This window comes from Miniopterus schreibersii (assembly GCF_964146895.1).
Source record: "Miniopterus schreibersii genome assembly, chromosome: 18".
NCBI classification, from domain to species: domain Eukaryota; kingdom Metazoa; phylum Chordata; class Mammalia; order Chiroptera; family Miniopteridae; genus Miniopterus; species Miniopterus schreibersii.
In genome coordinates this window covers 28,364,549-28,381,843 of record NC_138121.1, presented here as the reverse complement: position 1 = coordinate 28,381,843, position 17,295 = coordinate 28,364,549, and the positions used below count along the sequence as shown (strand labels likewise).

Sequence of the window (17,295 nt, the reverse complement as noted above, 5' to 3'; positions counted from 1 at the left end):
TAATGTGACTGAAATGCTCAGCTTGCAAAGGACTGGAAACCAAGCTCACATGCCAGTTCTCTCCTAAGGAATGTTCTTAATTTGAATAGTATTACATGATGCTCTAATTAAAACAACACATTTCCTATGCCTTATGCAATCTAAACCCCCAAGAAAACAATTATCTTTAGAGAAGAGGGGGAAAAAATAAAGCATTTTCATTTCAGCTCACTTAAATGAGTTACAGGAAATGTCTGGTTTTGATATGAAGTCATGTGGCTGGGAGCTTCATGTCACCAGTGTGTGACCTTGGAGCACTCTTGCTTCCATTGTGGTGCCAAAGGCAGGCCTGTGTCCTATGTTGACTCCACAAAGCCCCCTGCAGAGCAGGGCACACCTCAGTTTCAAAACCGCCATCTCATCTCCCTCACCTGTCACACAGATGTAAACTTTAATACCTTATACTTGCATATTGTGATTTGTTTTGTAGAAGCCAGTTCAACACTGAGGATATTTTTAGAATAAATGTCCTTTCTTTTTGGCCACTTCTTTCCTCCACTACTTAAATTTAATATAATCTCTCCACTTCCATGTTTAATTCTATAATTGCAATGCAATCTCCTAAACTGAACCAGACTGTTTAGTTGTTTCTCCAAGTGCTTAGATACTTCTGAAAAATTATTTTGAGTTGGCCAAGTGTTCAATCACATCAAATTAATCAGAACCAAAGCATGTACCTCTTGCTAACTAAACTAAATATCCAAATATTCGCTTTAAGAACTTGGAAATTTTTTACCCAAAATTCATCACTTAAATTGAAAAACTGTTATAACAAGCTTGCAGTCAACTGTTTGAGCTGCATGTGATTTTGAAGGGGCTGATGCTTGCTGTGATTAATTACATGTGAGCTTTTGACCCATCGTCTTTGCTCTCATGGTTTAAAAGTATCACCCATCAGCTTCCCCTCACCTTCCTAAGGGTTTGCCCCCTAAGCCCACAGTTGGCTTTTGCCAGCACCTGGGGACACTGCTAATTGGGGTCAAATTTAGATAATAGCTTTGAAATTATTTAATTAAAGGACATAGTCCTAGCCATGTAAATAGAAAGCATATTCTCACCCAACATGTTAGTGCATTACTGCAAAGCGCATAAGACATAGCAGCAAGTATGTGAAGCACAGCAAAATCAGGTCACTGGTGCTATAAAGGCTCTGAATTGAGAAGAAATCCTCTGTGGACGTAACCTAGTTGTGAGAGTGTTTTAGTGATACCTGGGGAAAAGGTGGGGGGGTTTGGGATGGGCTGGAATGCACTATTATTGCCCTATTTAGAACATCAGGGCATAAAGCCCCCACGCACTAAAGTCTTGTTGTCCAGTGCATTTCCGGAAGAGAAGGGATCTGAAGAGTGAGGGTGCCTCACTAGGGCCAAAACTCTGACTCACCCATGGGGGCTCATCTCTGAGCTCTAACAAGGATTCACAGAACAGAGATGCGCACTATACTTTGTTTCACCAGACCTCACAACTTGAAGGCTTCCCTATACAGAGAAGGCTTTACCTGTCCCACAGGCGAGGTGGGACAAGTACAGAGCATGACTTGAGTAACTCCAGGCTCTGCATGTTCTCCCCACCCTTCCTCTAAGGGGAATCCTGTTATTTCCCCTTCCTCACCTGAAAAAGCTCCTCCAGCAAACCACAGGGTGTGAGAGCACCAGGCCAATCAAGCACCTTCCTGAGCTATGGGCGCCAGGTCTGAGTGCTGATCTGTTATACTCTGTGAGGACTGTAGCAGGCCCCACTTTTGAGGCTCAAATCCAAATCTTAAAAGTTAAAAGGGGTTTCAGAGATCCTCTTGGTTTTCCCAGGGAGAGTTGGACTTTGAAGTAACACTGTCTATGTGCACCAAGCACTTTGCTTGGGCTCCTACCCTCCAGGCTGATGAAGGCAGGAAGCACACACAGCTGTCAGCCCAAGCCACAGGCCTCAGCTTCCTTAACCATTCACTCACAGGAAAGGCACTCGTTTCAGAAAACGAGTTTTTCCTCTCTCCTCCTTAAGAATCGCATCTTTTTGCTTGAATCTTTACTTTACCCTAAAGAATAGCTAGTGTCATGAGAAGCAGAACCATCAGGCAGGCCCAGGACAGGGGGTAATAGGAATTCTGTACAGCAAAATGCACACCATGATGTGACTTTATAGGCTATGACCAAAGAAGTTCTAGTGAAAGGACAATAACACTGTTACATGAACACAAGGTACAATTCATCAGAATTTAAGGGTTGCTCCCCAAACATATTTTTAACCTCATCACTCTTCATCAATGCTCAAAACTGGGCCAGATTCTATTCATTTAAAAGTTTGGGTGTTTTTAAAACATCCCCATAACTTTACAAGTATCTTCTATGAACAAAGGAGCAAGGCCGAGAAGACATGGTGACCAAAGTCAGTCAAACTGAATTCTGTGCCTTAACCTTCCAAGCAACGTGAATGCTCTGAGGACTGTTCTAGTCACGTTTGACCAAATTCAGTTTCCTGGTTCAGGGAAAGAAACACATTCACCAAAACACATGAAGAGGCTGCCATGACCAAGATGTTCATTCTACCTAATGGGGGTTTGATAAGAAGTGGGATTAGCAGTTTTCTCCAAGGAATTAGAACAAGCATCCTCGGCCTTTTCCAACCCCAGCATCCTGCGCTGTTACACGTCAGCCAGCTCCAAACCTTGGCAACGCTGTGAACCATAATCTGGGATTTTCAATAACACAAACATAATGCCTCATGCCATCCAAGATTCCACTTGCTAACTGTTCCCTAAGATTACTAAAACATGTTTATATTATGTTTGGCATTTCTTTAACAAATCATTTTAATTCATTTTAAAAAGCTAAGTTCTAATCTAAATTGCTTCACTGTCATGAGGCTCAGATGATCTACCTTCTTTGAGAGGTTCATTCATAATTTTAACAAGGAAGGGAACATTTCCCAATTAATACTTTAAGTATATATTTTCTAAATAATGTCTCTAAAATCATACACACACACTGAAACTAAAACGATGTTTTCTGCCAGAATCTACATGTAGAATTACGAAGGGTCACAGGTCAGTGACATCACTCAAGAACAAAACAGATCTTACTTTTTTAAGTGTGTAAAGTAAAAACTTCTCTCTTCAGAGCCTATTCATCACTCTCACATCCTGCCTGCACGGTCAGTTTCTGGGGGTTTGGACAAATGAAGCTGCTCTCCCAGAGAGGTGGCCATGTGTACAACAAGCGTCTATCAGGAGCCAACCAGATGCCAGGCTGAGCCCTGGTCAGCCTTCTGTTCTCAGGGAAGGGACACCTTCCTAAAGCAGGTCCCTTTTCAGTGTCAAAGAAACTGAAGCAGAAAGAAGTCTCTGCCCCAAGAAGACACACTGATTGAGTGGAAGCACGAAGGAGAGACTTGGGCCACAGTTATGACCCCCCCACCCACCTGGCTCTCTACCAAACAATATCCCACCTCAAAGCAGGGCCTCCTCCTCTGTGGCCAAAACAAGGGTCTCAGGAGGTAGCACCATGGGAGTACACGGGTGTGGTCAGAGGGACGAGAGCCCTGAATGGATGCTTCAACTCTCACCCCTCACCCCATCATAGAGCCTACCAGGGGCAGGCAGGGGCTCCAACTCCAACTTTCTCTGACAGAGAGTAAGTAGGAGATTTAGGTGCATTAGGTCCAACATGGCAGCAGGGCACCATGGAGAAAGGCCTCTGTTTCTGGCAGAAGCTGGCTCAACATCCCAGGCTGCTCTCAGCAGGACCTCCTGGCACAGAGCTGCTGCAGCTGACCCTCCAGGACAGGGCTCCTTCTCTCCCTAACCTTCCCTACAAGGGTGATGTGAAGACACACAGTAAATGACTAATTTAAAAATAATCACTGAGCCCGGCCAGGCGTGGCTCAGCAGTTGAGTGTTGACCCAGGATCCAGACAATGGGGGTTCGATTCCCGGTCAGGGCACATGCCCGGATGGCAGGCTCGATCTCCAGTCGGGAGCGTGCAGGAGGCAGCCGATCCATGACTCTCTCATCATGGATGTTCTATCTCTCTATCCCTCTCCTTTCCTCTCTATGAAATCAATAAAGATATATATTTTTAAAAACAATAAAAAATAATAATAATAAAAATACTCACTGACTAAAAAAAGGAGACAGTAGCAAGTAACAGTATAAGAAGTCACCTACACTCCTCCAACAGTATACCTATGGTCAGACTGGGGACAAGAGAAATCAGCGCAGTTTGAATTCTTTTAATAATGTGACTTTTAACAACAATGCCATCTGGAACAAAGCCACAAATGCCTGTGAATATCTGAAAGACCAGCCTCAGGCCCATGCATCTTTCTCCAAGGTCCCATAACCAAAATTAGTGACAGAATCTTAATTTCAACCCTAACAAATTTGGCCATTTGGCTTCCCCACAAAACAAGAGATTAGACGAAGGATAAGGAATGATCACTACAAGAAGATGTGCAGTCTATGGCCATACCACCCTGAACACACCCGATCTCGTCTGATCTCGCAAGAAGATGTGCATCACCAAAAATGGAGGGAAGAGAACAGGAAACAGCTGAACACACCAAAAGGCCCAGTGCTGCCTCAAACCTGCTCATAGCCACAGCCATCCCTTGAAATGTAGCTTCCAATTAAACCTCCCATTCTCCATGGTCTGCAAGCTAGTCATCTTTCCAGATCCTTCCTCCCCACGCTGAGGAAGCACTGGAACACTGCTGCCCTAAGCCCCCATGTCTATAACATACCAGGTGCTCACACGCTGTCATCTGACCCATAGCGGACTTGCCACATGCCACACCCCTACATGGGACAGGACCAAGATCTCTTGATATTTAATTTAAAGAAAATATATAACTCAAAAAAGGATGGTTCACTGTCAGAAACATGTTACACGGTTATGTAAATGTAGTATAATAAACTCCACACAATGTAAAGACATCAGATCTCTCTCCCGGAAATAAAGTTCACTGCGGACTTGACCCAGCAGCAGCAGCAGCAGCAGCAGTGGTCAGACAGCACACATTTCCCTCCTGTCTCCTGCCAGGTAACCAAGGAAGAGGTGCTTTCACAGAAGCTCTGCGCTGACTTAGAAAACACTCTGCCAACACAAGTAAGACCAGCAACACACATCTTAGAAGGAGAAATGAGGAAGCCTGTGATATACATGACTGTATCACAGGAACAGAAGTGGGAAGGGGCTCGACAGCCCCAGCATCTGGAAGAAAGTATTCCTGGTCACCAGCACCTGAGGGATGTTTAACTGCTCTGAAAGGATTTTGAGTGTTGGTGCTTAATCAGACTTAAATAGCATATAACACCCACCGAGTAAGAATTCCGCATGAAGCTGATGAGACAGTCAGTGAATCTATGAACTAAAAAGACATGTAATTTTGTGATAGTCATTTTTATGTAATTTTTAAATTATGTCACTAATACATAAATTTCTTTGTGAGCTTCTATAATTCAGGAGCATTTTCTGTTCCCCAGAGTTGAGGCAGCTATTCAACACCTTTTGCCCCACAAAACTGGAGTGAGCCTGGTGTTAGTTTTCAGTAAATCAAACACCAACACTTATACCGGGACTGGAAACTGGGAGTAGCTGCCTGGAGCGGTAAGGAGGGAAGATTCTAAGGCCAAGTCTGGCTAAAGGGGAAAGAGCCCTAGATGCCCAGGGCCTATCCCCTTGTGGGCGTGAGAGAGACTAGAGAGAAGGGAAAGAAAAGGGGAAAGAAAAGAGACAGAGACGGAGGTGATGTGGGGAGAGGGGAGAGATGGGACAACAGGTGATCCTGCCTCCTGCACTGCTATGTATCTTAGTCAGCCCTACCAGTGATATTGGGTTGAGTGGGGTGTTCTGTGTCTTGCAAAACACTATTCTGTTTCACAAGTACTTGGTCAATTTAGAAAACAAAGCTGTTATGAGCAGGAAAACTTAACAGATAACTTACTCAACAGGAACAAGAACTGGATAGATGATAAAATAACAAAAAACTATTTCCACAATGAAAAACAAGAAAGGATTAGCTAAACAGATGTTTAACAGAAAAGGGCAGCTTCTTATGAACACATAACTGTTTATTTAAATCAGGAAGCAGAGTTTCCTTTAAAAAAGAAAAAGGCGCTGGGTTCCAAAATTCCCTTAGCCACCATCAGCATCAGTTCGTCCTTTACTTACGTTCTGTCTTTAACTGGAGGTCACAAAAATGTGACCAACAATGAGAATCAGGTGAAGGTGGGAAGGCAGCATGGGATTTTATAGGCAGAATTCAGATGACTAATTATTATTTGTATGACACAGAAAGAGATCAGTGCAGTAGTTCTATTTATTTTGTAGTGAGGTTACTAAGAGAAACAGTTAGTGGGAACCTGGAGAAAGACATGCTTGAACAGATATAAATCGGTGGTAAATCCCGACTGCTCGTATAAACAGCCCGATGAGCCATGGACACAAACTCTGGCGAAGCAGCAGCACTTGGTGAATGTGCAGAATGGGAGAGCACAGAAAACACTCCTGTTTGGAGAAGTTTCAGAAGATGACTATTCCGATGTGAACTGTAGGAGTCCATCCTGAGTTGACAACTATGGATGAAGCTTATGTGCCTGCTATACCTGTCCACAAAAGTTGGGTTCTCTGCCTTCAAGACTTATGTGTAATTGTGTTGCCTAATTATAAACAGTGACATGATAGCAACATAATATAAAAACCTGATTATATTTCAAAATCCCTGGTGGTATTCTGCTCAGGAATATAGGCAGAAACAACGGGAAAATCAGAAGCAACAGACTTATTTTTCTCATCAACTGAAGTCCAGCAACATTTTAATTATGATCAAATCTCACTCTCAGTATGAATACAAACCCACTAAATTGTCAAAAACAAAGAGATAAATTTCTGATAGTTTATCCCCTACCCCAGCCCGACATCTCGTCTCTTCAAAAGAAACATCAAATTGAAGCTGCTGAGAACTGACTTCTACTGGGCCTGGCTCACAACTTTATCACCAAGACAGCTCAGAGAAACAACTGTGAATTTTTTTTTAATTTGCAATTCTTTAGCTTTTGGGCTCTTTTCCATGGCAGCAAAGTTATATTTATATATTAATACTGCTTCAGGACACTGATTAAAACCTCATGTGTATGTTCAAGAAGAAACTTTCAAACCAAGAAACTCCAGTTTAAACAAATGCTTTAAGGTCTGCTGCAATTCTCCCGAGGCGCTCTGAGGGTTCAAGAGAAAAATCCAAGGGGTGTAACTACTCTTTCACTTCCTAGTCCAGCAACACATGTTCTCCACGATCTACTCCCAGCAGAAATCAGGCCCTCACCGATGATGACGGGAAAACAGGTGTTTCAAAGGGGAGTTTGCACTTGGTTTTGAAAATAACAAGCATTATCTTGACAGTAAACAAGCTCTGTGTTTATGGTTCATATGTTTTATAAAAAAGGAAGATCATCCAGGCTCTTTGTCATAATTACAAACATCACTTTAATAGAAACTCTTCAAAAGGACATGAAGATTTTAATCCTTGAATTTACCAGCAATTTCACTAGATCTTAGAAAGCAAAGCACTCCCTAGAAACCCTCACAGTTGGCACTCTTCACTTTGTAAGGAAAAGTCATATCAAGTGTGTTACTTTTTGTCGAGACTAGAAAAAAGGCAATAGCTGGAGTTTGACAGCAATTCCCCTGAACAAAATCTACCTTGTTCTGATATATAGCTACTATACAAACACAGTGATCAACAACATGTCAATTTATAGAAAATGGGGATAAACAGATGGGAGTTTTCATCTGTAAGACAAAGAGCTACCTGAAACCCCAGAGAAGCAGATGTAGCCCAGAGCCCCGCAGTGTATATGTCCCACTTCCTTCAGCATGTCCTTAGCCACCAAGAGTAAAGCCAGTATTTCCCTGGGGCTAATGCAGCGACTCCCTCTGGTTCCCCTTCCTCACTCCCTCCCTGTGGCAATGCAGTGTCTGACCATCCACCACAGAAAGCAGCACGAAGTGAAGGCAGGCGAGCACTTACCTGCCCATCCTGTCCCACATGGTGTATCTGTAGATTGCCCTGTAAAATGGATGAAAAAAGAGCAATCAAGAACAAAACTAATTTCAAGACCTAGTGGCAGGAACTTCCCGATGCCATTGGTGAATACCAGCAAAACCAGTTACAACAATTCTATAAAAACTCAACCCTCGTAGCAATAAAAACCCAAAGCAAAATATTTAAGCTGAGCTTACAGGTTACTATTTTTTCTTATAAAAACAAACCCACTGTATCCCTCTGACCGCAAATGCAACTGTAATTTTTTTCTAACTTTTATTTTGAGATAATTTTAGACTCACAAAAAGAATCAAAAGTGGTATAGACAGAGGTCCTATATCCATCACCCAGCTTCCCCCAGGGGGACACCTTACATAATAGTGCATTATCACAAGCAAGAAATTGGCAGAACACAATGCAATTAACCAGATCACAGGTGTACTGGGATCTCACCAGTTGGAAATTCATTTTCACATATTTAAAAAAATAACAATTGCTTTAAGTTTGGTATGTTCTGTTAAATGTCCCTTTGCAGACATCCTCATTTTGACAAAATAATTAATTTTTAAGTGAACAAGGTAAAACTTGATTGTGATAAGAAGACAACTGCATATTATAACTTATTACAAAGTAATCATTAGTACTATCAGCAATTTCTTCTAATTCATTGCATGCAATTCCTAATGGAATAAAAAAAATATTGGATTATTTACACAAGAGGGATTCAGTTATGAAAACTGAAAAGGGGGAGAATTGATTTAAAAAATTAAAATTAAGAAACATTCTAATGATTTCTTTAGCAAAAACAATGTAAAAAACAAATGTATGTTGATTCATTCCTTTTATTATTATATCAATTTTCCTTCTTTCCCAATGACTACCAGCAAATCAAGCATCCTGACTGAGTGTACGTGCCTTCTAGACTGATACCTCTCAGTTGCCGTTTGGCCTCCACTTGTCAGTGCCTTTAAAAATGAAGTCGCCCTGTCCCTCAAAGGGACACCCTGCTTAGTCTGTGGGTTTCCTTACAACCTGCATTAGGGCGAGCTAGCAGATTCCTCTCCCATTGCCATCCAGCTCCTTAACTCTGACGGTCAGGCCTTCCAGAACCATCTTCAAGTTCACTGTCTGCTGCTCTCCTTCCCCTGCCCGAAGCTTTAGCTACGCCAGTGTGCTTTCTCCCATTCGCTCATTTGGCCACATGAAGATTAGTGAACTAATCATTCCTATGAATGAATCAACCCCCTCTGACCAGGTATTAACTGTTCCTCTCACAGGAATTCACTCGGCCAGGTATCCCCGTTCTCCCCTCAGAACCTATGCTATCTCCTCCCTTTGCATGCTGGGCCCACTGACAACCTTCAGGGTCTGAATGAAAGAACTTCCCTTATAAAGCATCCCAGAGCCCCTCTCTCACGAGCCCCCCATTCTCTGCACCAGTGAATGCACGTCGCTTCTAGCCCTCCTAGCACAATCACCTCCGTATACTGTCGGGAGCCTCTAACTCACATTTTTACACAGCAGCAACAGCCAGCACAGCAAGGTGCGCAAAAGGAGAGCTCAGCAAAGGACTCATACTCGAGACAGTAAGCAAATTACCGCCACTGCCACTGCCTCCTCAGCCCCCTAGGTTCTAGGAACTGAAAAGTCAAAAGGGCTCTCATGTCATATCTACTTAAGGAAAGCAGCCTAAGTTGCTGCTAGAATACAGAGAAATGTCCACAACGCACCTCTGAAACGCTATCAGGCACCACTAAACTAGTCAAACGCTTCCCTCGAGAGGTCCTCCTAAAAGGCTCTTTGACAAGTCAGGACTTTCAGTTACTGCTGATTCTGTACCTGCTTTCCAGGTTGGTGTGTGAGGAACCCTGACACCATGTAAGAACACACCACAGTGCAGGTGTGTTCTATCTGGTACTATCTTCCCGGCCTAGAAACAAGTATGTTCTTCAACACCCAGCCCACACTGCAGGGGGCACGCCGTTCCCTATCACGCTGGGTTAGCAGAGGGCATGTGCACTGCTCGGCAGCCATGGGACAAAGTCAGAGGAAGCCAAGTACACTGAGTCTGCTGACGCTATCCTGTGCTGTAGGAAACAACCAATGGTGTCCCCGCAACAGATAGCCACCAACCACTTATGCCCTGTACAAGGCAGGAAAGGCAAGATTCCCCAAGAGGAGCTCCAGAGAATATCAGCACCATGACTGTCTAGCCTCACCTTCCAACAACCCAGGGTCTACCTGACCTTCCTTCATGCACCGACCCCCTATAGCAGCTGATACGCATATGCAAGAGCATTTCTGCAGCTGGTCCCTGCATTCTGTCCTTATCGTGAATTACAATTAATGAAAAGTAGAATGCCGAAGCACTGCCACCAGTGATAAGAAGCCTGGATCTCATGAACTTAAGGCAGCTGAGGGAATTCTAGAAGTGGCAGGAGTGAGGAGAACCATGAAAAGATGCACTGAAAACTTGCAGGACACACACATGCTATCTCACCAGATTCCCAACCAACCCACAATATGCACATTGATCCTCCAGAGACAGCCAAGGCCCACGGAGGTGAGGAGAACTTGTGAGGTCACAGTCACAGGAGCAGGGCCCCACCTCCTGCTTTTCCCACTCTGGCATGCTGGGGAGCTCCCTGGGCGGGAGGGCAGGGCCAGAGAGCAATGCTGGGGGCTAGGTCTGCATCTCATGTGGGAAGACGAGAAAAGCAGGGTGGGCTGGAGAAAAGGAGAGCTCAGAGGGCAGCTCTAGCCAGGAGCAAAAACCTGGATATAGCAAGTGTTGGCAAAGAAAACCAGATGGGGCTGCCCAGATAAACCATCAGTGTAGCAAGAGCAGGACAGGTAAGGCCAGGAGTCTGTGCCCAAGGAAACGAGAGACAGTTGGTCAATGCTGGGCATCGTGTTGTCTGGGGACTCCCAGTTGTCCATCTCATTTGACAAAGGTCAGAATGCAGAAAGCCCTCAGGCATACAGTGGGCCCTGGGAAGTGCTGTGGCCACAACTCACCTCACTGTCCTGCGTGATCTGTACCTGCTCCCCTTGAGGCACCTGAGCGATGTGAAGGTGACCCTGTGGGATCCGCAGCGAGAGAAGACAACAAGAAGCATCAGAAGAAAATCAAAACTAGAGGAAACAGAAAATGCTTTCCGAAATTTTTTTCTTGATTATCTGCTCACAATTCAAAAAAAGACAGCTAAACCCTGAATAGTGCAATATAATATGTGCATAGTATCAGCTACTAAATAGCCCCTTGAAATTAAAACTTTTGGTATGTAACACATACAAAACATTTTGCAATAATTCTTAAAGCAATGGGGCCTAGGAAAATTCTGTTAAGTCTTTAAATTTGCTTAAACTAAACCAGCAAATTTCAGAAGGTGAAGGACATACAGAAAAAGGAAACAGAATTTTCCAGAAAATCAGAATAACTTTTTTTTAAAAATCACACTATTAACTCAGAGTGATCGGAGACCTCGTGGAACTACACGGCGGAGTCTCCCAGCGATCTGGGAGTGCAGGATGGCTACAGAGCAGTGTGGGATTGCGGGGAGGGGAGATGTACATGTGCATCTACACCGAAAACAAGTCAGGCAATATTTTTTAAACCAAAGAAACACTTACATGACTATTTAAACAGCTGGAATAAACACAAATAAATCAAGCATCCAACTATACAATGCATTTATATCTGTAGCTACAGGCAAATAACTACTGTAGAAATTTCTATTGATTTCATTTTACTATGTCTATGTAAACCCTGTATCCAAGTTATCTATTCTGGAATTCTTTCACAAAACTTTCTAAGGTAAGAGCAGCTGGCTTTATAACTGTCAATTAAACAAAGAATTCACTATTCACAAATGCTTCATCTCCTCTGAAAGAAGAAAAAAACCCATCTGAAAGTCCTCATCGGCACTTTCTGGAAGCCCACCCCTTTCTAGGCAGTGTCCTGAGTGCAACAACAAACTGAGGCCACCCTGAGATGAAATCGGGGTTCCTGGAGAAAGCCCTGGTGATGCAGCCATACAAAAAGAGTCTGGGCGTGACTCAAACATCAAAAGGATCCCAGGGGCACACTGAAACGGTCCCATTCCCTAGCAAAGTTCCTGCCCCTGACACCTCAGCCACAGGACCCATACAGGATCTGGAGGAACTTCCACCTGGGCTGGCACTGCCGCAGACAGCTAGCTCATTGTTGAGCTAACTGCCCACACGAGCTCAGCACATATCCCACAATCAAAAGAAAGTGCTACACAATAACTGAAGCCACCAGCTTTTGCCACTGACCCCAGAAGGAAATTACTTTTTCTTCCCCCAGTAAAGGGGTGCCTGTGTTTCTGAAATGAGAAAATATCTATGATATATCTATGACAACTCCCAGGAAGACAGGCAGAATCATGGACCCTTAGAGCTGACAATGACCATTGGGCGTAGCACAGTGGGGGGCCATGAAGGGCCCTTGACAATGACATGGCCACTCAGTAATCACCCTCATTATGAAACGTAAGAGCTCACACCCTAACTACTTCTACTTTAACTTGCACTTTTCCCTCATCCCAAGCTATCCATGTGATCCAGAAACGCAGGGAGGACTGGTCTTGGCCTTCCCAATCCCCACCGCACCCTCCCCTCCAATTCATTCATGGAGACAGACTAGCAGAAGGGTACATACTACTTGGACCTGTCCGTCCTCTCCAATCTGGTGGATCTGGACCTGCTGGGCATTGGCCAAGGCGTAGTGCAGGGCCTGTGGCTGGGGCTGTGGTATCTCAGTGGCGGGTGGCGGCGTGCTCATCATGTTCTCTGTGGGGAAAGACAGGCTCAGCATCAGCCCAACAGATGAGCCATACATGCACAAGTCCAGGCTGCCTTCTCTTCCCCAATCCCCACCCCAAACTCCCACAGAAGAGGAAAGGAAAAGTTTCATTCTGAAATCCAAGTCAACATGTCCTAATGAATACCAAGGCATTTTGTAGAGCTCATTAAAATCAGCATTAAATAACAGAGATTTCTGACCTGTAGATAGAAGGAATCTAATGAACAGGCTATTCTCATCTACTTCTTTAAATGAGTTCCTCAGGATATATCGACAAAATTAAAAATAGGAAAAATTAGATATTAAACTCTGTTTTAAACCAGCAATAAGTAATATCTGTCTTTGGATAATTAAACTACAGAAAAAAGCTCCACTCACTTATTTAAAGATACACTTTAAATAAAATTTTACTTTCTACTTTTAATCCAAAATGATGTTTGTTTTGATGGTATGTATTAATTTTAACTGCAAAATCTCTATGAGAAAATTTTTCTTGAACACTTAGAGCATTAAGGGCTCAGAAAATAATTTAATTTTCACATATTTTGTGGCAGAAAATTATGATAAATCAAGAAGACCTTTAAACATAAAAACATATTACGTTCGGATGAAATTCTATGAGAGAAGTGGATTAGTAATATGAATGAAAAAAGAAAAGTTATAAAATGTCTGATTTCTAAAGAAAAACTTTTCAAACATTTTTTAAATAATTTAATGGTGGGCATCAAATTGACATGGTATATAGAGTCCACTACATATATATTTTTAAAAGTAATACAGCAATATGCCAGAAATTACATCCTTTTAAATTATTTCAAAGTATAATGAAAAATTTTAGGTGTCAACATTTTAAAATGCCAACTTAAAAATATGCAAGGAAGAACACTTTTTCAAACTTCTTTAAGAGGGTACTGACCAAAATATTTAAAATCCACTCTGCTGGTTAATAAGAACTATAAAACTAAATAGGTTACCAAATAATGTCTGCTCCAATGTTAATAAAAATCAACACATTTTGCTGGTTTTAAAAAATATAACCAAAAACAGTAACAGTCCCCAGTGTTCTTAAAAAAAACCAGTAGAATACAGGACTTGTGGGTATGATGGTTCCCAAACCTAAAATTCAAATTATTGAATTTACCATTTAATCAATAGCTCCCTATAATTATACAACATGAACACCAATTTAAATTCATGTTTAGTAATTTTTACTGATATCAAAATCTAGTACAAAAACTTGCATTGATGACTTGTTTGTGATCAAGAACAGAACAAGATCTACAGCCAAGTGATGGGAGACAGGTATGGTCATGCTGACACGAGATCAAGGGATAGTGCTGAGGCAGCTCTGGAACACTGAGCCCACTGGAAGAAACTGAAGCAGAAAGGACAGGCCACCCAATGGGCCTCCTCCCCTCCCTGGGCTGGCTCTTCCCTGCGTCCAGTGGAAAATCAGCTGTAAGAGCTGGCTCCCTGCAACTCTAAAATATTGGGCACTAAACAGATGCCTACCTAAGGTCTTCAACTCATCAATGAGACCTGTGGGGAAAAAACGCTGAATTGTATTTTAAACAATAAAATGTAGCCACCTTAAATTGTATAGTGTTGCTAGATAAGAGAAAGCAACTCAAATGTTTTAATAAACTGATTTTTTTAAATGCCTTGAAACTAGTGGTTTTATGGTTTGTGTTCAAACTGGCAGTACTAACCTTGGCTCAGGATCTTATTTATAGCATTTATTTGGAAGTTCCTTTGATGTTAGCTGATAATTCAAAAGTAAGCAAGACACCCCAGCTGGAACTACTACCAACAACAAAATCCTGGTTTAGTTACATTTTACTGAATTATTTCTGTCACCAGAATATCCTTAAACATCAGATTTGCTTTGTTAGGCTGGGTATGCAAAAAGAACAATGACAAAAATTCCGTAAGTCTCTTCAACCACCTATTTTGCTTTACCTAGCTTTAGCCAAGTATGTAGTACATTAAAACAGAGAACAATTAAATCAATAGAAATTTACAAAGCAATGTACTTTTCTTAATGTTTGATTTAAAAAATGAGTATGTCCTGTGTTTCTCTCAAAACTAATCTGATTCCAGCACTCGCGAAGCGGCAGCCCTCAGACCAGGAAGCCTCTGGCCTCTTGCAAACTGAGCAGGAAGGCAGTGCTTCAGAGTTTATTAGTAGGAGCATGAGACTAAATATAATAGCTCAGAAACTCATTCTTCATCCTCTCCAGACAAGCAAACACCTGAAGGCCAAGGGAATGTAATTACGCTCATCTCCCTCCTGGGTGTTTTTAAAGCCCTGCCTTGAATGCCACTCTCCTCTTTACCCACCCACCTATGTCTCTGTTCCCTCCTACTCCAAACACCTGGCAGAGAGCAACATGGTAAATAACTGGGCAGAGGGAGGAAGTAAAAGAGCTGCTCAGTACGGAGCCCGACATGGTCCTAACTGTACCCATCATTCTGCCCAGCCCCACGGGGCATCAGTGTGTGGTGGTCCTGGTTCCCATGCCCTCTTCTATTGCCACCAAGGACCTCGAGTGGGTCTGGCTGAGGCTCCCCACCTATCACAGAAGCAGCATTCCCTAAATAACTTCCACTGATGTGTGTACACAGAGTTAAGGCTTGAATCACTGGGATCCAAGTGGCAGCTCTAGATTCTGCGGGTGAGGGGCCTCACTCGGGATCAGCCTCCCAAGTCCTGCAACGCAAACTGCTTCAGGCTGCTCCCCTAGGCATACCTGATGCACTGTATGAGGATGAGGAGGGTGTTCTCCGAGAGAAGCTCTTCACGGCCAGGCTCTGGCCTCGCTGTTTCCGCCGCCAGGCTGTCCTGCATTTGGAGTCGATGCTCTGTTTTATTCGGTACCAGTCAGATTCCGTGATTCCAAATTTATAGAAGAGGTGACCTGGAAGAAGACGTCCCAAATAAAAGCACCATGAGGTGAAGGCCTTCCTTTTGGGTCCTGGCTGTTTGGGAGCAATTTGAACATAAAAATGTGATTGGGACTGAGAGCCTCCCCGAAATGCATGCTGGTTATATGTTATAAATTCTTTTCATTTATTTAACTTTTAAATAACTCTGACTAGACCCATCCACACCAGACAGAAAAAAGGCAACAAGCTAGGTGGTGAGGGGTCACACGAGCTTCCCAAATGCTCCACGAACTTTTCTCTAACTTCTTGGATGTCAAAAATCAAATCAAAGATCCCAACAATTTTATCAGAGCTGGTTTTCCAGACTCCAGCTCTATTGATTCATATATTCCTGGCTGTCTCCCTCCCTTCTTTCAAGTCCTGGCTCAAATAGGACCTCAATAATCCTACCCTTATCCGGCCCCTTTGACCCCAAGGTTCCTCTCACCTCTACCTGTCCTGGTCTCTAACAACTTAGAGAATTTATACATTTATTGTGTTTACTCTTTGTTTCTCTCCCAGATACAGGGATCTTTGTTTTGTGCACCCATTTATTCCAAGAACTAAGACTATACAGGCCCACAGTAGATGCTACAACACACGATGACTTGGTGACAACTCTTAAGACATCTCCATTGCTACTTGAGTCTGCTCCTGGTTTATGTATAACTCTCTATGTGTTTCCATCTGCCTCCCCAATCAGAATGGAAACTCCCTACGGGCAGAGGTGATGTTTTATTGCCTAGAGCCCCGCACATACAAATACATGGGCTCTACCTCCATGGAACTGCTGGCTACAGAGGGTGCATGTAGTCTTGCAGTCCAACAGTTTATCCTGAGCTCAACAGAGCATCTTAATGGCACTCACATTTGTTAACCTCTTACATCACAGACAGCTCTCTATATGTGACTGAACAGCATCCAGAGACCCCTTATCAACAAGGGATCCAGTGATATGAGAGGCCACTGGGTAGCAGATGGAGACCTCTCACTGCAACCCTGCCTACTAGACCACACCACCTCTTCTTTATGCTGAATCAACAGAAAGTAATGATCATGAATGTGGGAACCATAAGAAATGCTTCAGCAGGGTGACCTTCTCTCTAGCTGGCTTATGAAACTTCCCTGATTAATGGAAAAACAAATGGATGTAATTCAAAAATTGAATAATAAAAAGATTAAGCTGAAAAACATCCTGTTTTGACTACTAAGAGCATTAAGTTAGGACCATCTACTGAGAATTAACTTGATTCACAATTCCTAAAATCTGTTCCTGTCAAGACCAAAATACTACAAATAATTAAAAACAAAGGGAATCAAGTTCTTAAGTACTATATTAAGTATCGAAAGTTTCTTTTGTCTTGGAAAGACATTTTTGGACTTTTCTATGAGCATCTCCTTAAAACATCTTTGATTCTAAATATAATGAAAACAAAAATTTTTGTAACCTAGATAAAAAAGAAACTGG

At 42.8% G+C, this 17,295-nt stretch overlaps 1 protein-coding gene across 28 annotated transcripts in view; it reads right to left on the bottom strand.

The window, feature by feature from the left end:
- BANP (BTG3 associated nuclear protein) overlaps positions 1–17,295 on the bottom strand; it is a 118,083-nt gene that overhangs the window by 35,358 nt on the left and 65,430 nt on the right. For 17 of the 28 annotated variants that reach the window (XM_081117644.1, XM_081117628.1, XM_081117620.1 and 14 more), the window contains 5 exons: positions 15,653–15,820; positions 14,415–14,441; positions 12,759–12,889; positions 11,093–11,164; positions 8,060–8,098 (listed from right to left, as the gene is read on the bottom strand). In XM_081117644.1, coding sequence (XP_080973770.1) covers positions 8,060–8,098; positions 11,093–11,164; positions 12,759–12,889; positions 14,415–14,441; positions 15,653–15,820 — 437 coding nt within the window. The remainder of the gene's footprint in view (positions 1–8,059; positions 8,099–11,092; positions 11,165–12,758; positions 12,890–14,414; positions 14,442–15,652; positions 15,821–17,295) is intronic. The other 11 variants (XM_081117638.1, XM_081117640.1, XM_081117633.1 and 8 more) reach the window with 3 other exon arrangements.